The following is a 19,943-nucleotide window of genomic DNA, read 5'->3' as shown; positions in this document are numbered from 1 at the left end:
TTACCATAGTGGCTGCCTCAGTTTACATTCCCAACAGTGGAAGAGGGTTCTCTCTTCTCCATATCCTCTCCAGCATTTATTGTTTGTATAATACATTTTTTGATGGTGGCCATTCTGACCATCGGAGAAGGCAATGGCACCCCACTCCAGTGTTCTTGCCTGGAGAATCCCAGGGACAGGGGATCCTGGTGGGCTGCCGTCTGTGGGGTCCCACAGAGTCGGACACGACTGCATTGACTTAGCAGCAGCAGCAGCAGCAGCATTCTGACCAGTGTGAGGTGGTGATACCTCATTGTTTGATTTCTTTAGATCATTTCTCTATTAATGAGCCATGTTGAGCATCTTTTCATGTGTTTATTGGCTGGATTTAGAAAAGGCAGAGGAACCAGAGATCAAATTACCAACATCCGCTGGGTCATCAAAAAAGCAAGAGTTCCAGAAGAACATCTAATTCTACTTTATTGACTATGCCAAAGGCTTTGACTGTGTGGATCACAATAAACTGTGGAAAATTCTTCAAGAGATGGGAATACCAGACCACCTGACCTGCCTCTTGAGAAATCTGTATGCAGGTCAGGAAGCAACAGTTAGAACTAGACATGGAACATCAGACTGTTTCCAAATTGGGAAAGGAGTACGTCAAGGCTGTATATTGTCACCCTGCTTATTTAACTAATATGAAGAGTACATCATGAGAAACTAGATGAAGCACAAGCTGGAATCAAGATTGCCGGGAGAAATACCAGTAACCTCAGATATGCAGATGATACCACCTTTACGGCAGAAAGTGAAGAAGGACTAAAGAGCCTCTTGAAGAAAGTTAAAGAGGAGAGTGAAAAAGTTGGCATAAAGCTCAACATTCAGAAAACTAAGATCATGCATCTGGTCCCATCACTTCATGGCAAATAGATGGGGAAATAGTGGAAACAGTGTCAGACTTTATTTTTTTGGGCTCCAAAATCACCAATGGTGATTGCAGCCATGAAATTAAAAGACGCTTGCTCCTTGGAAGAAAAGTTATTATTAACCTAGACAGCGTATTAAAAAGCAGAGACATTACTTTGTCAACAAAGGTCCATTTAATCAAAGCTATGGTTTTTCCAGTGGTCATGTATGGATGTGAGAGCTGGACTGTGAAGAAAGCTGAGTGTTGAAGAATTGATGCTTTTGGAGAAGACTCTTGAGAGTCCCTTGGACTGCAAGGAGATCCAACCAGTCCATCCTAAAGGAAATCAGTCCTGGGTGTTAATTGGAAGGACTGATGCTGAAGCTGAAACTCCAATACATTGGCCACCTGATTTGAAGAACTGACTTGCTGGAAAAGACCCTGATGCTGGGAAAGATTGAAGGTGGGAGGAGAAGGGGATGACAGAGGATGAGATGGTTGGATGGCAACACCGACTCAATGGATGAGTTTGAGTGAACTCTGGGAATTGGTGATGGACAGGGTGGCCTGATGTGCTGCAGTCCATGGGGTCCCAAAGAGTTGGATATGACTGAGCAACTGAACTGAACTGATGCGTCTTTGGAGAAATGTCTGTTTAGATCTTCTGCTCATGTTTTGGTTGGCTTATTTGTCTTATATTGAGCTGTGTGAGCTGCTTGTATATTTTGGAAGTTAATCCTTTGTCTGTTGCTTTCTCCCATTATGAGGGTTTTCTTTTTATTTTTGTTTATAATTTCCTTTTCTGTGCAAGTGTTTTTAAGTTTAATTTGGTCCCATTTGTCCTTTTTTGTTTGCATTTCTTTTGACACCTTTGAGCTTACTAAATCTACCACTGCCTTGTGTCTGTTTCTTGTGCTGGGGTTTCTAACTTCCCCAAATTGTTCTATCTATTGGAAGAGAAGGGAGGAGGTCAGTTTGGCTGAGAAAGGGAATTGTAGGCGATTATGTGGAAAGATTAGGTAGTTCTGGGTGCTAGAACCTTGAGGGCCAGGCCAAGGAGTTTTATCCTGTAGATAATAGGAATGCATCTAAGCATTTAAAACATTTAAAAATGTTTTTAGATTTGAGTGAAGGAGAGACTTAAAATTGGTGTTAATGTGTAGGATAAATTGGAGGGGAAAGTTCTCTAACCTGGTTCCCTTAGTTTCTTTTTGGTAGTCTGTTCTCTTCCATCCCTTCTGCATGTGTTATTTAGCATATGCTGTTTGGAAATTGACTAGTACATTATAAATCAGTACAGGATCCTGTCACTTTTTTTTTTTTTAAAGCCTGATATTATTTGGGCCCAATGAAAATGATCTGTTTTCTTCTATTCCCTCATGACTGGGGAGACTTACCCATGGTTTCAAGAAGGAGCCAGAGGTAGAAAATTGCCATTGAGAAATCTTTTTTTTTGTTTGTTTTTTTTGATCAACAGTTTACAGTGTAGAGGACTTCAATGATAGAATATTTTTTTCTTCCAGACAGATTTCAGACATCCTCAGCAGCTGACTGTTTATCTTGTGGTTAGATATCTCTAGAAGAGACACCTGTCCCCTTTTCAGAATAGCATCCCAGTGTTGGCAGCCTTTCTAGTTTTTCCTTTTTTACTTGATTGAAATACCTCTTTTTGCTCCTTTAAAGTGCTATTTAGGAGGGATGTGTGGAAAACATTAAGACTCTTTAAAATAAGTCTTTGATCTTGAAATCAGTTTTTAAGTAGTTTCACAGCTTTTGTCTATTCTGTTTTCTAATCTTTATGAAATACTTTTGGAATTAACAAAGTTTTGTTTCCCCTGGTTTATAGATCCAAAACGGTTTGAATTTGAAAGACAAGGAGGCCTAATTCAGAGTGTTTTCTTTCTCATGGCAGCTCTTTGGCCGTGAAGACTGGAGTCCAGTGTTTCTTTGGGAATTATCTCTTAGATTCCTAGGCCCATAACTGTTATCAAAGAGATTGGGAGTTTGGCAGCATTATGCCTGACAGTCCTGTTTCTAAATCTCATACCCATTGCTAGCTGTTGTCTTCTGTCACTCAGGCTGTCAATATCTGCTATCTGGACTACTGTAATCTTCGTTATTGATCTCCCAGCCTCTTGTCTCTCCCTCCAGTCCCTCTTCCACTATGTTTGCAGGCTTGATTTGACTTGCAGATCTAACTGTTCTACTCCCCACAGAAAATTTGTCTGTATCCAAAGAGAAATTTAAAAGATTTTTTAATGGTGTAGAGGCTTTTTGTTATCTGGCTCTGGACACATCACAAGCTTCATCTCTTGTCTCCACCTCTTCTGTGCGTTATATCCCAGTATTATTGTGTTACTTATTATTCCCTGAGCATTCCAAGGTGTATTAGGCTATTTTACCTTTGTGTGATTGCCTGGAAAATTCCTTCACTTCTTAGACAGCTCAAGTGCTGCTTCCCTTTGAGCCCTTGCCTGGGTCTTGAGATTTAGGTCCTCCTCCCATGTTCTGTAGGCGTGTAATGCTCTGTTCATCAATCAGTGCTTATTAATGGGTATTCAGTTGTGAGTGTGCCTCTGATAAGTTAAGGAATGTTGAACATTTATATGTCAGGTTTCCTGGCAGGGAACTGAGAATTTAACTATGGAACATGAGGATGTGGTCTCTGCTCCCACAGGGTTTACAGTCTGGTGGGAGATGCAGGCAAGTACATGGATATGGTGCAGTGATGGAGAAGTATTGGTGAGAATAGTGGTCCTGTAACACTTCCCTAATACGTTTGCTTTTCCAAGATATGCTTCGTAATTTCTCTCTGCACTCTCACCTGTCTTTTCTCTTTTCCTTTATTCTCAGTTGATCTTGCTTTGTTTTTTTGCTTTCCCTTTCCCAGCAAGGAATCATAGCAGCTCACCTCCACTTGTACCCCTGCTCTCTGACTTCCTGTGATGGTGGATGATATATCCCTTTCCTATCAGAGGCCACCTCCTCCACGTGTGAAGAGCATCTTGATGTCTCTTGCTCACTCAGGGACTCAGCTTCTGTAATCATCCCTCCATTCTGTACCATTAATTTCCCTCCACTGGATCATTCCCATCATACACACATGCTGTAATTAATTAGAGCATAATTAATTAATCCAATTAAAAATTAATTTGACTCCAGATACCCCTCTAGCTACTGTTCCATTTCTTTTCCATCATCACGGAATTCCTTGAAAAAATAGTCTAGTTGTTGTTTCCGCTTCCTGACTTTCCATTTGCTCTTAACCCACTCTTGGTGGTCTTTCCCCACCACTACAGTGAAACCACTCTTTCCATCTTGCCAGATCTAATGGCACACACCTCACCTTGCCTGAATGCTCAGCAACATTTAGCAGTTAACATAGTTGGCTGCTTCCTTCTGAATGAATGAAGTACTTCTCAAAACTTTTACACCACACTCTTCCTGGTGGTTCTTTCTTACCTCATTGGTTTTTCTTTCCTACTGTTTGTGCTAGATGTTTCTCGGTCTGAGGGTGTGGTTCCAGACCCAGTCTCTATTTCTTTCCTTTGCTGCTGCTGCTAAGTCGCTTCAGTCGTGTCCGACTCTGTGTGACCCCATAGACGGCAGCTCACCAGTCTCCCCCGTCCCTGGGATTCTCCAGGCAAGAACACTGGAGTGGGTTGCCATTTCCTTCTCCAATGCATGAAAGTGAAAAGTGAAAGTGAAGTTGCTCAGTCGTGTCCGACCCCCAGCCACCCCATGGACTGCAGCCTTCCAGGCTCCTCCATCCATGGGATTTTCCAGGCAGGAGTATTGGAGTGGGGTGCCATTGCCTTCTCCGTTTAGGTGAATGTAAATAATACCTATGTAACTGCGACTACCACATTAATATTTTCAGTTTTTTTTTTTTAATTAATTTTATTTTATTTTTAAACTTTACATAATTGTATTAGTTTTGCCAAATATCAAAATGAATCCACCACAGGTATACATGTGTTCCCCATCCTGAACCCTCTTCCCTCCTCCCTCCCCATACCATCCCTCTGGGTCGTCCCAGTGCACTAGCCCCAAGCATCCAGTATCGTGCATTGAACCTGGACTGGCATCTCGTTTCATACATGATATTTTACATGTTTCAATGCCATTCTCCCAAATCTTCCCACCCTCTCCCTCTCCCACAAAGTCCACAAGACTGTTCCATACGTCAGTGTCTCTTTTGCTGTCTCGTATACAGGGTTGTCGTTACCATCTCTCTAAATTCCATATATATGCGTTAGTATACTGTATTGGTGTTTTTCCTTCTGGCTTACTTCACTCTGTACAATAGGCTCCAGTTACTCAGCCATTAAAAAGAATACATTTGAATCAGTTCTAGTGAGGTGGATGAAACTGGAGCCTAATATTTTCAGTTTTAACCTGTTCCCTGAATTCCAAATTAGTAAGTCCAGTTGCCCACTTGACACCTTCACTTGATGTCTAACACACAACTCCAAATTGAACCTTCCGGCCCAACCATCTCTCTTCGCCAGTCAGAACATAGTGTCAATGTTGGTTAAATTGTTGAAGCTAAAAATTTAGGAGGTTTTCTTGATGCCTTGATTTCTCTTATCTCCCACATCCATTACATTAGCAAGCCCTTTTCCAAAACACAGCCTGTATCTCTCTACTTCTGTCCATTTTATTACCATTGCCCAAGCTCTTTGGCTTCTACATGACTCTTTTGTTTCTTTAACTCTGCAAACCTTCTCTATATTGCAGTTCTACCATCCTTAGAAAATGTAAATCAGATTATTTTACTCAAAACTTAGAAATATTACTCTATTGCTCTTAGAACTACATCCAGAGTCTTTACTGAAGCTTACAAAACCCCACTGGATTTGGCCCTTGTCCCCCTCTTGCCCTTGATCATGAGTCTAGTCAGTCTGACATGTTGTACCTAGAGCATGTCAACATTGTTCTTGCTGCCTGGAACGCTCTGCCCCTAGATCTTTCCATAGTTGGCTCCTATCAAATTTTGGTCTTAAAATAGCACCTTGTTAGAGAGATCTTCTGTTACCACCAAATAAGAAATAGCTTCCTAGTCACTCTTCTATTACCTTGTTATCTTTAGAGCATGTATCTCTACCTCATATTTCTTTATTTGTTTTCTTGTTTATTATGTTTCTCTTCATTGAAGTGTAAGTTCTTTGGGAGCCAGACTCTTGTCTTATTCTGTGCCAAAATCCTAGCACACTGCATGGCACATAGATGCTCAGTAAATATTTTGCTGAATAAATGAGCATTTAAGGAGATAAATTAGAACCACTAAAATGGAGCAAGCTGCCTCAGGGGGTAGTACGTTTCCATTTTTGGAAGTGCTCAGGGAGAGACTGTTTGTGTGTGTGGGGGTTGTTTCTTGAACAGAGGGCTTTCATGATGACTCAGACAGTAAAGAATCTACTTGCAATGCAAGAGATGCGGGTTTGATCCCTGGGTTGGGAAGATCCCTTGGAGAAGGGAATGGCAACCCACTCCAGTATTCTTTTTGCCTGGAGAATTCTATGGACTACAGTCTATGGGGTCGCAAAGTGTTGGACATGCCTGAGAGACTAACACTTTTCGAACAGGCTTCTTTGCCTTTTTTTTCACCCCTGCATGTGGGGGATATGTTGCCTCTGTGATAACACAGGCTCTGGATGGTTTGTAATTCTCTACCTGGGCATGACTTATCAGATTCTGGAAATGGTAAGTATATTTTGAAATGATTCCCAGCTGATTCATGCAGCCCTCTTGGCATACCCATCCCCACCACCTCTTGGGCATTTTGTGCTTCGTAAGGGATGTTGGTCTCTATGACATTCAGGGTCCTTTGCATCTCTGCAAGATTCTGACTCTTACGTTATTATTGAAGTAAGTTCGGTTACTGTGATTGTGAAAATGGTAACATCAATTCATTTCCTTATCCACCTTCATGTGGAGTTTCTCTTTCCTTTTGCATTTCCTTTTCCATTCTCGAGCATTACTCTACCCCCACCTTCCACCCCAGTCGCCGCTGATAATTGTGTTTGGTATCTCTTTCCCCAGATTTTTTCCTACATTCCAAGAAAAATGAGAAAATATATTTACTTTAAGAGAAATATGGAATAGAAGAGTAGAATATTTTTGGCTCTTTTTCAATTAATGTATTTTAGATATCTTTACTGTCAACCTATTGAGAATTCACCTCATTCTTTTGAATAATTGCATGGGGTTTTATTGCATGTCTGTAGTGTAATTTATTTAAATAATCCCTTGATGTCATTTGGACTGTTTTCACTTTTTTTTTCAGCTTTAGGTACATGCTGTTAGAATGTCCTTGTTCTGTAAGATAAATTCTTAAGTTAAAAGGTGGCAACATTTTAAACATTAATAGATGTTGCTAGTTGCCCTGGCAAATGGATGAAGCAAGCTGTACTTGCCCCAGCAGATTTTAATTGGCCACCCTTGTTTCAGTCAGTGTCGTTCATGTTTTGAAGAGTCCAGTTTCCTGAAAACATCAGGGCTGTTTCCATGTTTAAGCATAATGACAACTCTGTTGCCATAGTGATGGACTCTTGAGAACTAGTCTAGTAGTTTTCTGATCTTTGGATTAGATCTTAGTTCGTTGCCTTCTCTTGGTTAGTGGTAAAATGGATGCTCAGTTCAGGTCAGTCACTCAGTTGTGTCCGACTCTTTGTGACCCCATGGACTGCAGCACACCAGGCCTCCCTGTCCATCACCAAGTCCCGGAGTTTACTCAGACTCCTGTCCATTGAGTCGGTGTTGCCATCCAACCATCTCATCATCTGTCATCCCCTTCTCCTCCCACCTTCGATCCTTCCCAGCATCAGGGTCTTTTCCAGTGCGTCAGTTCTTCACATCAGGTGGCCAAAGTATTGGAGTTTCAGCTTCAGCATCAGTCCTTCCAATGAACACCCAGGACTTATCTCCTTTAGGATGGACTGGTTGGATCTCCTTGCAGTCCAAGGGACTCTCAAGAGTCTTGTCCAACACCACAGTTCAAAAGCATCAATTCTTTGGCGCCCAGCTTTCTTTATAGTTCAACTCTCACATCCATACATGACTACTGGAAAAACCATAGCCTTGACTAGATGTACCTTTGTTGACAAAGTAACGTCTCTGCTTTTTAATATGTTGCCTAGGTTGGTCATAGCCTTTCTTCCAAGGAGCAACTACCTTTTAATTTCATGGCTGCAGTCACCATCTGCAGTGATTTTGGAACCCCCCAAAATAAAGTCTGTCACTGTTTCCGCATCTATTTGCCATGAAGTGATGGGAACAGATGCTAGTCTGAAGTAAATTTAAGTTCTGTGATCATTTGTCACAGGTAGAAAGATATTTTGGAAAAGTGTATCCCTAGAACTTTCTTTTCATGTCAAATGGTCACTTTGGCTACAGTATCAGGTTGGAATCTTCAAGGGTACAGAAGGTGGCAATGGAGAGTTCTCTGTCAGAGCTGTGTAATTTAGATCTCTTGCCTTTTTTGAGACCAGCAGCTGCTAGAACTGGGAGATCAAAGATTGTAACTGTGAGGTCCTCGTGTATACGCATCTCTGCCGTCTAATATACATGTTCTGTTGGAAATAATTCACAACTTTATAACTGGGTCTCAGCCTGCCTCCTTTGTTACTCCCTCAAGTACATCTCAGTCTTAAAAAGTTTATAAACTTAAGTCAGGAGATAAGAGAGTTCTCAAGATTTTCTGGTTGTATATATATTTTTTCTAAGTAAGCCTTTGATTTTTAGTTTAACTCTGAGAAGTCATATTGTTCCCTTTAACAAACAACAGCAGAAAATTTAAGTGTACAACTTGATGAACTTTAAAAAATTTACCCTTTTAACCACTGCCACATCAAGATAGAGAACATTACCAGTACCCTAAAGGTCTCTCCGCATGCTTTCCAAGTCATCTCTCCTGTGAAAAATTAAAAACCATTATCCTGACTTGTATTACTGTAGATTGTTTTTGGCCGGTTTTAAGCTTTGTAGAAGTAGAATCATAAGAATGTACTTTTTGGCGTCTGGATTGTGTTGCTCATCATGATATTTGTGGAAATCCATGATGTGAAGTTCTTTCATTGCTTTATGGTATCTGTTGTATGCATATGCCATAATTTACCCATTTTACTGTTTTGTTTGTGGGTTTTTTTTTTTTTTTTTTGGGTTGCTCAACTTGTGAGATCTTAGTTCTCCAACCAGGGATGGAATCTGGGTCCTTGTCAGTGAAAGTGCTGAGTCCTAACCACTGAACTGCTGGAGAATACCCCCTGTTTTACCATTGATAGGTATTAGATTGCATCCATTTGGGGGCCACCATCCGTATCATTCCTGTACATGTCTTTTGATGGGCTTGGTATCACTTCTGTTGGAATAGAATTATTGGGTCAGGGGGTCTGAGTATGTGCATTAGTCATACATGTTACATACTTGATAATCATTTTTGTGTTTTTGTTCTTGTACAGTTTGTCTGAGAATACAGATCAACCCTCAAAACAAGGCGGATTTCCAAGGCATCTCCCCAGAGCGAGCCTTTGCTGATTTTCTCTTTGCCAGCACCATCCTTCACCTTGTCGTCATGAACTTCGTTGGCTGAATCATTCCTGTTTACTTAACTGAGGAGGAGGAGACTAGAAGAATGTAAGTGATGATCTTAGCACTTATCACATGATGTTGATTTTAGGAATAGAGATTGGAGGGCTGGTTTTGATCATGGTTGGCAGAGTTCCCATAGTGCTGATGAGAGGTTTGCAGAATTTTCCATATTGGTCTGCAAAGTTTGTGTTAATATAATCATGATTCATCAGTGCTGCTGATCTTGGTCATTGCCTTCTCTTCTCACTGTTCTGGAAATCATTAAGATAGCAGAAAATGGGAGATTGCTTGTAGCTAATACATTAATTTCTGCACCAATAACCCCATGAAAATAACTCTGAGATCTTAGAAGAGACATAAATTGTAGATTTTGGTTTTAGTTTTGCTCTATAATTTTTTCTCAGATGACTTCAAGTGCTGGGCCATTGTTCCCATAGTACCTAGTATAGTGCTTACACCTGATACATGTATAGTACATGCTAAATGAATGATAGCTTCATGATGACAGCTTCTTGCTAATATATGTGCTGAATTAAAAATTAATGGGAAAATTGGATTAGCTTGGGAGAACACCTTAAAATATAAGATGAGATGCTATTTGGTTCATTTGTCAGTTTTCCTTTTTTTTTTTTTTTAGCAGTAGAGCTCTTTTATTTCCTAAGTATCTCAATCAGTTCAGTGCAGTTGCTCAGTCATGTCCGACTCTTTGCGACCCCATGAACTGCAGCACGCCAGGCCTCCCTGTCCATCACCGACTCCCGGAGTCCACCCAAACTCATGTCCATTGAGTCGGTGATGCCATCCAACCATCTCATCCTCTGTCATCCCCTTCTCCTCCTGCCCTCAATCTTTCCCAACATCAGGGTCTTTTCAAATGAGTCAGCTCTTCGCATCAGGTGGCCAAAAGTATTGGAATTTCAGCTTCAACGTCAGTCCGTCCAATGAGCACCCAGGACTGATCTCCTTTAGGATGGACTAGTTGGATCTCCTTGCAGTCCAAGGGATTCTCAAGAGTCTTCTCCAACACCATAGTTCAAAAGCATCAATTCTTCTGCGCTCAGCTTTCTTTGTAGTCCAACTCTTACATCCATACATGACAATGGGAAAAACCATAGCCTTGACTAGATGGACCTTTGTTGACAAAGTAATGTCTCTGCTTTTTAATATGCTGTCTAGGTTGGTCATAACTTTTCTTCCAAGGAGCAAGCGCCTTTTAATTTCATGGCTGCAATCACCATCCGCAGTGATTTTGGAGCCCAAAAAATAGAATCTCAATATATAAAATGGCAGAGGAGCCAGGGTTGTTTTGATTGACAGAGTTGAAAAGCCCTCTTTGCTTGGGCTCTCCTTGTGTGTAGTATGCCCTCCCCTCCATCCTTCCCTCCTAAGCAGAATCCTAAAGCTCTGAGAAGCACTTGACTTTGTATTAATACTTATTTTATATATGAGGAAGGAGAGTTTCATAACAGTCTAGTAGGTTTCCTTGGCCATGCAGCTCAGTGTTAGCAGAGCAGTGTCCTAGTCCAGTGGTGCTCTTCCAGTATCCTATGTTGCCTACTGATGAGTAAATGCACTCTATTCTCTTCCTTTCCCTACAGAATTAAATGTTGCTATTACTGGGGTAGAGAAAAGAGAACCTTAGGAAATGTTACCGTCTCTCGGGGAAGAGGCCCAACCTCTTTCTGTTGTACTTGGAAAGCTGTCATTTTTGTATTAATCAGAAATCTAACACATGAGTTACAATAGCCATGGGCAAGGTAAATGTAATAATGTGACTGTACTTCAATTTCTATCATAAGTCAATCAGTTCCTTAGTATATTACATAAAGCCTTTCCATTTTTTATATTGTCTCAAAAACAGTTCTGTTAGTTCAGGTGAAGTTTCACTTTTGGCAATAGTTAAGTTGACAGAGATGGTTTCTATCAGTGAAAGAGGTTGAGAACCATTTCTTTCTACTATCCTAATACAGTTGAATTTTTTGGAGACCTGATCAGGACTTGAATTGTTCTCTCATATGCCAGTCAATGCCTTGATACTGGGAATACAAAGAAAAGGAAAACATAGTTCCTGCCTTCAAGAAGTGAACAGTCTAATGGAGAAGCCATGTACCCACAGCAGTTAGAGCCATGCTAAAGACCTGAACAGAGTGTTGTGGGGGCTGAGAGAAGGTGGCTGCCATACTATCTGGGAGCAGAGGCCGCAGGCGAGGTGTCTGACCAGAGACAGCTTCTTCAGTGCAGGTGGAAAACTTAGCCAAAAACACTGACCTTCATTGACCTGTGAACGTCCTGAGTAACCCTTGGGCTCCGATAGTAAACTTGCTGGAAAGGTCATAAGTCTTCTGATTGCCTTCCTCTAAAAGCAATGCCTTACTTTAGAGCAATGCCTTAGTCTAAAAAGTAAATGCCTTAGTTTTTTCTAGATGAGTCATGGTGGTGTATGCTTTAACAAGGGGACAGAGCATACAGTCCAAGGATGTTCTCTAGGATCAGGGAGATGCCAGATCATGAAAAATTATTTCTTAGGGCTGTCACGATTGGAAGAGGACTCTGCTGCAGAGAGCCTAGTATTTCAAAATTATGACAAAAACAGACAAAAAAGCAGGCTTGGCAGAAACTGAGTCTGCATACTACAGACCATATTAACGACCTAGGGCCACCTGTTCAGCTGGGAATTATGGGTACAGGGTACAGCATAATCTTCCAATCCCAGATTACAGTGTTAAATCATTCTATAGAGGGTGTATTCATAGAGAAGTTCTTCTGTGGGGGACTCATCAGGGTTTTTTGTTCCCAGAGATCTTTCATTTGACATACAGTATTTTTCTGCTCTTTTTCTGTGTTTCTAATTCAGTTCTGTGTGCAGTGTCCTAAAACACTTTTAAAAATGGTTTTTAAGTGAGTTTTCAATATTTATATCAGGGTACAACAAAAATTTAATACTTTCCATTTTTGCCAAGTATGTTGGGAGTTGGGTATAAAAAGGATAAACATATATAGCGTACTGCTCTTTGTGAATTTCGGGGTAGCATTTAAAACCAGCAGCGACTTTGAAAAAGGCAGATCAGAAGAAAATGGCATTGAGTTAAATAAATGTTTTGAAGGAGAAGTAAGGAAGTTAGCAGATAGTGAATGCTCACATGGATCAGGTTTTAAGTGCTTCTTATTCTGTTTTATTTTCAGAACAACCTCTTGAGGATAAACTTGCTTATTCCATTTATGAACGGGAAACTAAGATGCAAAGAGCCTTACTGGAAATCTTTTAAGTTTGATAATCCAGTCTGATGTAAAAAAAAGTTTTTAATCTCTATTTTCGCTTGTGTTACTTGCTCAATTTTGTCCGACTCTGCATCCCCACAGACTGTAGCCCACCAGGCTCCTTTGTCCATAGGGATTCTTCAGGCAAGGGTACTGTAGTGGGTTGCCATTTTCTTCTCCAGGGAATCTTCCCGACACAGGGAAACCTGGGTCTCCCGCACTGCAGACAGATTCTTTACCATCTGAGCCACCAAGGAAGCCCTAATTTTTGCTTAAAATTGCTTATTATAGGAACTTCCCTGGTGGTCTAGTGGCTAAGATTCTGTGCTCCCAATGAAGGGGGCTGGGTTCGATCCTTGTCAGAGAATTAGATTCTACATGCCGCAACTAAGAGTTCCTTCACCACAAGTGAGGTTCCTGTACCGCAACTAAAGATCCTGCATGCTGCAATGAAGATTGAAGATCCTGCGTGCTGCAACCAAGACCCGGGGCAGTCAATAAATACATACATAAATATATATATATGTAAATCAGCCTTAAAAAATTGCTTATTATAAAGTATTTGACAATTGCACAGTCAGAGAAATGTGTTTAAAATGTGGCCACAGTTATTTTACCACCATCTTTTCCTTTATTACTTACTTTCTTTGCTTGTATGGCAATGTTAAAAATACAGAAAAGTACAGAGAATAATATAACACCCCCATGTTCATTACTTGCAATGAACAGATTTTGAACAGAAACTAAGCTAACGTTCCTTTGAATCCCTCCAGTCCCCATTGTTTCCCTCTGCTGTAAGACTTTACTGTCTTCTTGAAGTTTATAAATATATGAAAATATATTTATAATATATAAATATTATATATGAAATAAATATGAATAAATATATGAAAATATAGCACAACCTTATCCAAACTTGAGACTTTGTGGCCCCCTGAAAACATGTCCAGAGATAGCAGAGTGAGACACCTGTGGTAAAAGTTAGCTGTTCAGTTGGCAACACTGGTATAGGTGGCTATTGCTGGGTTCAAGAATAGACTTCATAATATTTAAAAAATTATAAAAAGGAAAAATGCTCCTGGTGAGCTTCTGAGTTGGGAGAATCCATGCGCCTCTAAAGTGATGGTATTTGGCACTTAGGTGGCAGTAAGTCTATTTTGAATGCATCATATTCAATAGATTTGAATATTTAAAGATTTACATAACTACAGGTGAATATTTCCTGTTTTGTTTTTCCATGTCTCCTTGTGAAATTCTTTTCAGAAAATGTCAGCCTACCTCAGGTGTTCGGAAGGGAAGAGAGACTTAGCTACATTGGATCACAGCTTGGGAAGGGAAGTTCCTGATGACTCGGCCCTGCATCAGGGGGAAGAATGAGCAGGGCTTTGACAAAGGGACAGACCTGGGCTTGGAAGTGTGCTTAGCCTGGGGGAGATAGTTTGCCACCAGCTTGTGCTGAAACCTTGTTAGTGTTACTTTGTTTTTATGGTGGAGGCTGTTCTACAGGTCTTTAAAAATTCATAGTGTTTAATCCTGGCTGAAGCGAGGGTGCTACAAGGCTGGGCAGAACATAACTCTGGGAATTATATTCCAACAAGCAATTGCTGTTGGCTTTTCGAATTCATCAGTAAATATCAGTACTATAGAAATCTAGAAAATTACCTCTAAAGGGAATCTTAATGTGATTTTTTAGGCTCTACTGCCACCTAGTGGCTTGTAGATTTCATTGCTGAGAGTATACTACAAGCTCAAAAGAGAAACTGAGTTTAGGGGAAGAGACCACAAATACTTTTGTGATAAAACCTAGTTTCTTTCCAGTCGCAGGAGGGCAGCAGAGGTCCAGGTGGGCCTAGATGTTACGTGGGGGTTGCTTTACATTCTGACCAGAAGTGGGCAGTGTCGAGTGAGGCACAAAAGGGCATGCAACCTTACAGTGACCATGGGATTCTGTTACATGTGAAGACCAAGTGCACAGTGGCCCACAGATGTACTTTTTATTTCTTTTTCTTATCTTGTCAGTTCAGGAGCTCCCATTTTGGCTTATTCTAGACCTGTTTCTGACTTGATGGACGGGAGTTGGTGATGGACAGGGAATCCTGGCGTGTTGCAGTCCATGGGGTTGCAAAGAGTTGAACACAACTGAGTGACTGAACTGAACTGAACTGAGGCCTGGTTTTACTCTTCTCCCGGCAGCCAGCTTTAAGTTTGTGTGTGTGTGAGGGGTTAGTGTCTATTTCATTTTCTCTGTGACATTTCACCCTATATTGAATTAGCCATCAGATAAGTTCTGAAAAAGGGGAATACTCTAAATTTGTAGAAAACATTTTGAGTTAGCATAGTCTTTTTTTCAACCCTCCTTTTTTTCCTTGGTTGGAGAATGAGCTTAGTTTTTTTACCTGTTCTTAAAACCTTGAATCTGCTTATTTTTTTTACAAAAAACTCCTGATAACTGATGAATTTTAATTGGTGATTTTGCTCTATTTTTTATTTGGTTCATTGAAAACCAGCAAAAAAAAAAAAAGAGGGACTATCAGGTAGATTTTTTTTTTTTTTAAATTTTGTTCTGTTTTTTAAATTTGGCTGAGCTTTGTGTCTTATGGAGTCCTAGTTCCTGACTAGGATGGAGCCTGGGCCCCGGTAGTGAAAGTGCTGAGTCCTAACCACTGGACCGCCAGGGGACTGCTACAGATTTGTGTTTATGAAGTCCCTGCCTTATTTTCTCTACCCTTGCAGCTCAGATGATTCCAGCTGCAAGCATTCTGCCCCCAGGTTGCATAGGAGCCTCTTGGGGCTCTCACGGTCCCCGGTGCCTGCCCCTAATGCTGCACTTACCATACACTTATGAAACCATTCATTTTCCTGTCTCTCCCACTGGACTCTTAAATGCCCAGGGAATAGGACCTTAGAGCTTAGCACAGAGCTAATAGTCATAGTGCATGTTTGGTGTGTAAATCATTTTCAGCAGCAAGAACTGCTGTATAAAATGGCTGTATTCTTAGTTATGTGGATGCTCAGACATGAGGAATGTGCTGTAGAAGAACGAAGCCAAGGAAACAGTCCGCATGAAGGGTGGTAGAGTGGGGCACGAGCAGGAGACTAGAAGTCAGAAGACCTGTGTTGTAGACTTTGCTGTGCTGTTAACTAGTTGGATGGAGAAATAAGCTTGTCGCTGAGCCCTCATTTCCCCTATCTTTACAGGAAGGGAATTGACCTGGGTGGTCATCAGAGTCTCTTGCAGTTGTTGAAGCCTCTGATTAATAGTATTCATGATAGTCCCATTGTGTTTGAGGAGGATCACACTGTGTGGATCCTCAGCTGAGCATTGCTTTTTTTTCCCCTGCTTTTTTCCTTTAGTTTTTGCTTTTTATACATTACCAGGTTTTCATCATCCATCAGGGTGGTGGAAAGTTAAAAATGCACAATGTTTGTATAAAGCCTTTTACAAAATTAGACATTTGTTGAATGTTTTACCTCTATCACATGACCAGGTTTGCAGGACTCACACATTCCACGTGCACTTTTATACACAGCAACCTGTGTCATCCCCCAGCTCACGCTGGGGTCAGTTCAGTCCAGTCACTCAGTCGTGTCCGACTCTTTGCGACCCCATGGACTGCAGCACGCCAGGCCTCCCTGTCCATCACCAGCTTCCGGAGCTTGCTCAAACTCATATCCATCGAGTCAGTGACCCATCCAACCATCTCATCCTCGGTCATCCCCTTCTCCTCCTGCCTTCAATCTTTCCCAGCATCAGGGTCTTTTCCAATGAGTCAGTTATTCACATCAGGTGGCCAAAGTATTGGAGTTTCAGCTTCAGCATCAGTCCTTCCAATGAATATTCAGGACCGATCTCCTTTAGGATGGACTGGCTGGATCTCCTTGCAGTCCAAGGGACTCTCAAGAGTCTTCTCCAACACCACAGTTCAAAGGCATCAATTCTTTGGCACTCAGCATGGCACTCAGCATGCTGGGATGGAGGTAGACAAATAGTAGTAATCCCTTTCTATACATGAGGTAAGAAAACCTTGATGAAATTTAAATTAATTTGTCCAGGGCCTGGAACTAGTAAGTGACTGAGTAGGAACTCGTTAACTGACATTTTTACTCCAAACTTTTATATTCCTTCTTCTCTATAGTGTTCAAAGACTTTTGGATGATAAATATATATGTCTTGTTAGAAGGTTTCTTTTAACAGTATCAAAGTTGCTTCTCTTTTTTAAATGGGAAAAACTTAGAGGTAAATGTTTCTGCACAGTAAGTCATCTTTAATATGATCTGGAAGAAATGGAGGAGAATGCACATCAGGAAACCTGACTTTATCTCAAGAGGGTGACCCTGGGCCAGCGCTGTCCAATAGAACTTTGCTTTGGGCAAACTTGAGCCTGCAGCTGCCCAGCATGGTAGCTACTGGTCACATGTAGTTAGTTATTAAGCATTAGAGATGTGGCTATGTAACTGAGGCACTATTTTTCCTTTTTGGCCACACCCCGGCATGTGGAATCTTAGTGCCCTGACCAGGGATTGAGCGCACACCCCTTGCACTGGAAGCACAGAGTCTTAACTACTGGGCCGCCAGGGATGTCTAAGACACTGAAATTTTAATTTTATTTAATGTTAACTCAGTTTGAATAGTCACCTGCGGCCAGTGGCTGTGGTGTTGGACAGCACAGCTTTGGACAGATCTGTCAGACTCTCAGATGGCAGTTGCCTCATCTGTAAGATGAGAAGACTAGATGCGCGTTCATTCCTATTTTCTCCAATTTTAGTTTTAATTGGGTGAGTAGAATCTAGGATGAGATGGATTTGAAGGCAAATCGGTATTTGAGCATATCTGCTCAGTGCTGGTGTCTGAATAGACATGGTGCTGAGGAAACAGACATTCCAAATGGAAATGACCCTGTCTGGCATCATCTTTTGTGACTTCACAGAGAGTAAGTATTTTGAATAGTTCTTTGTGTTGTGCCTTGCTTTCTCTTGAGATGACGGGAACAGGTTGATGGAACGGTGCTATCTTTCCTGCTCGGGTGGATAGACGGAAGAAGCCATGCTCACTCTCCTGGCTTCCACTTTACATATCTTGTTATCAGGGGAGGACACTTTATTAGTCAGTTTCCTGAAACCTTTATCCCCTGGTTAACAGTTGAAATCATTCTTCTGACCTGGTGAATCGTTCACTTTTGTTGAGCTAATAATTCAAAGACTCCTAGAAGCTCTGCTTTTAGAATACTGTCTGGTAAATATACTTTTGCCTTAAAGGAGCAGATCTATGTAAATAGGAATTTTCTGAAAACCATTTTCAAAGAAATTTACTCTCATGAATCATTTTCTTGCCTTTTAGATGGACCAGTCCCAATGTCTTAGATTTAAATGTTTTAATATCATAAGATCTCAAAACTTGACTTTCCTAGTAAATGAGGATTTCTCTTAGCATTCTCAGGGGATCAGGGCTCTTCCCGGAAGTGGCCAGTGCTCTAGTCCTCTCTCACCTTGGCTGTTAGCACTGATGTGATAGTCTGTTGTCAGAGAGTTTGCTTAAGAAATTTGATGGAGTGAATAGGTGAGTTTCAGGAGATCTGTTTGTTCTTTGTTTGGCACTGTGATCACTTTTGCTCCGCAATTGTTGCTCTTTGTTTTACGTATTTCTTCTAATTCCACTGGTGCAGGAATATTCTGCAATTATGTGGCATTTCTGTAAGTGCCATTGTTAGTGAAATGACAATCTGGCTAGGAGGGTAAGATCTTTCCTTTACGCTTTGATGCTAGAATCTCCGGATCACCTGAACCAATACACAAAGTAAGGTGGTGCCCTTTCACGTAGCGGGTAGCCCCCCTCTTCTGAAAGGTGGGATTTCCCAACATTTCTCAAGTCATGACACACATGGAAGATGGCACACTGCAGGAAAGTGGGCTGCTTGCGGCTGGGGACACTGGGGTGCCTAGAGCCAAGGGGTTACCCCTGGCCACGCTGGGTTGGAGCACACTGTGTGGGTAGCCCTCCCAGAGGGATGAGAAAGAAAGCCACTTCTCGGGGTTATTCTCTACCTCGTTCTTGCCAAAAATAGTCTTACTTTTAAATGAAAATTATTCCTTCTCTTTTGGTCCTTTTTTAAACCTGAGGTTGGGGATCTTTTTCTGGGTTTTTTGAATTCTTCTTTCTTCCACTCCCCACCACTCCCACCCCAATGATAAATTAGTGCTTTATAAGCTTTCTAAATCCAGAAAAGTTCTTTAGGTTAAGTTGCAGCCCTCTCACCACAGAGAGGGTTTGTGGATCAGGAAGGTCAGAGTGACTTATATGAAGTCACACAGCTGATTAATTGTAGAGCCAGTGTTAGAACTGCGTCTACAGTTCCAAGTCATCTATATCTTGGAATTGAGATTTGAGCATTAGTTTTTATGGATACTTCTGTAAAATGTTCATTGAAAAATACTCGCTTTATTTTGGTTGTTCTAGCCTGGTTTAAATACTGTCCAGAACTGGGGAACCCTGTAACTGCCTTTGTCTATACAGGTTTAGAATTTAGGTTAAAGGATTTGACGCACTGTCTGTAGTATCACAAGACATTTTAGAAACCATGAATATCTCTTCTTACTTCTCTGCTTCTTTCTTTCAGGTTCACTTTTTAATTTCCCCTGGATAAGAGCTCTTTGAGATGGCAGTTTGCTGGACACATGGATTTTCTTCAGATTTATGCTCACTACCAACTCCTTGGGGTGCAGGTGGAGAGCCTAGAGAAGTTCCCTAGGTTCCTTCCGAGCCAGAACAGCTTTGTAATAAGCATTTGTTAGCACAGCTTCTGCCTTCCACGAAGTGTAACCTTTTTGCCTTCCAAATTAAAAAGTTCCATGCCACTCCTTCTCTGCCTCTGGCTGTGTGTTTTGGTATTAAAATCCTTTTCCTTCAGTCCTCTGTGCAGATTTCTTTAGGAGTTGATAACTTGCAACTGTGAATCTACCTCCATGTTTTCGTTCAGTGTATTGGAAGTTAATGACAAAAGGCAGCTCTGACAACCCTGGGAAAGGAGAGCCCTTTGTCTTTTCCCTGGAGCTGGTTATCCCTTACTAATCCTTCAATTGTTGCAGGTGGTTCTGCTCTTACGACACAACGCATTCCTGGAACTGCATCAGTAAGCACTTTGGGAGAAATTGAACTACATGTGTGCTTCCCCATTTATATCTGTTTCACCCTTATTTAGTGGTGAAAAGT

The 19,943-nt window shown here is 41.2% G+C and overlaps 1 protein-coding gene across 2 annotated transcripts in view; it reads left to right on the top strand.

Annotated features, from left to right (window-relative positions):
- Positions 1–19,640, top strand: part of DAD1 (defender against cell death 1) — a 21,890-nt gene extending 2,250 nt beyond the window's left edge. The window contains exons 2-3 of one of the 2 annotated variants that reach the window (XM_010831233.1): positions 9,349–9,523; positions 19,351–19,640. In XM_010831233.1, the coding sequence (XP_010829535.1) occupies positions 9,349–9,479 (131 nt within the window). In that variant the 3' untranslated portion in view covers positions 9,480–9,523; positions 19,351–19,640. Of the gene's footprint in view, positions 1–9,348; positions 9,524–12,661; positions 13,308–19,350 lie in introns of those variants that run through there. The other variant, XM_010831234.1, reaches the window with a different exon arrangement.
- Positions 19,641–19,943: the final 303 nt, after the last annotated feature.

The sequence above is a fragment of the Bison bison genome, unplaced genomic scaffold, assembly GCF_000754665.1.
Source record: "Bison bison bison isolate TAMUID 2011002044 unplaced genomic scaffold, Bison_UMD1.0 scf7180017864526, whole genome shotgun sequence".
Classification (NCBI taxonomy): Eukaryota; Metazoa; Chordata; class Mammalia; order Artiodactyla; family Bovidae; genus Bison; species Bison bison.
The sequence above is the reverse complement of the archived record's forward strand: the minus strand, read 5'-3'. Positions and strand labels throughout refer to the sequence as shown.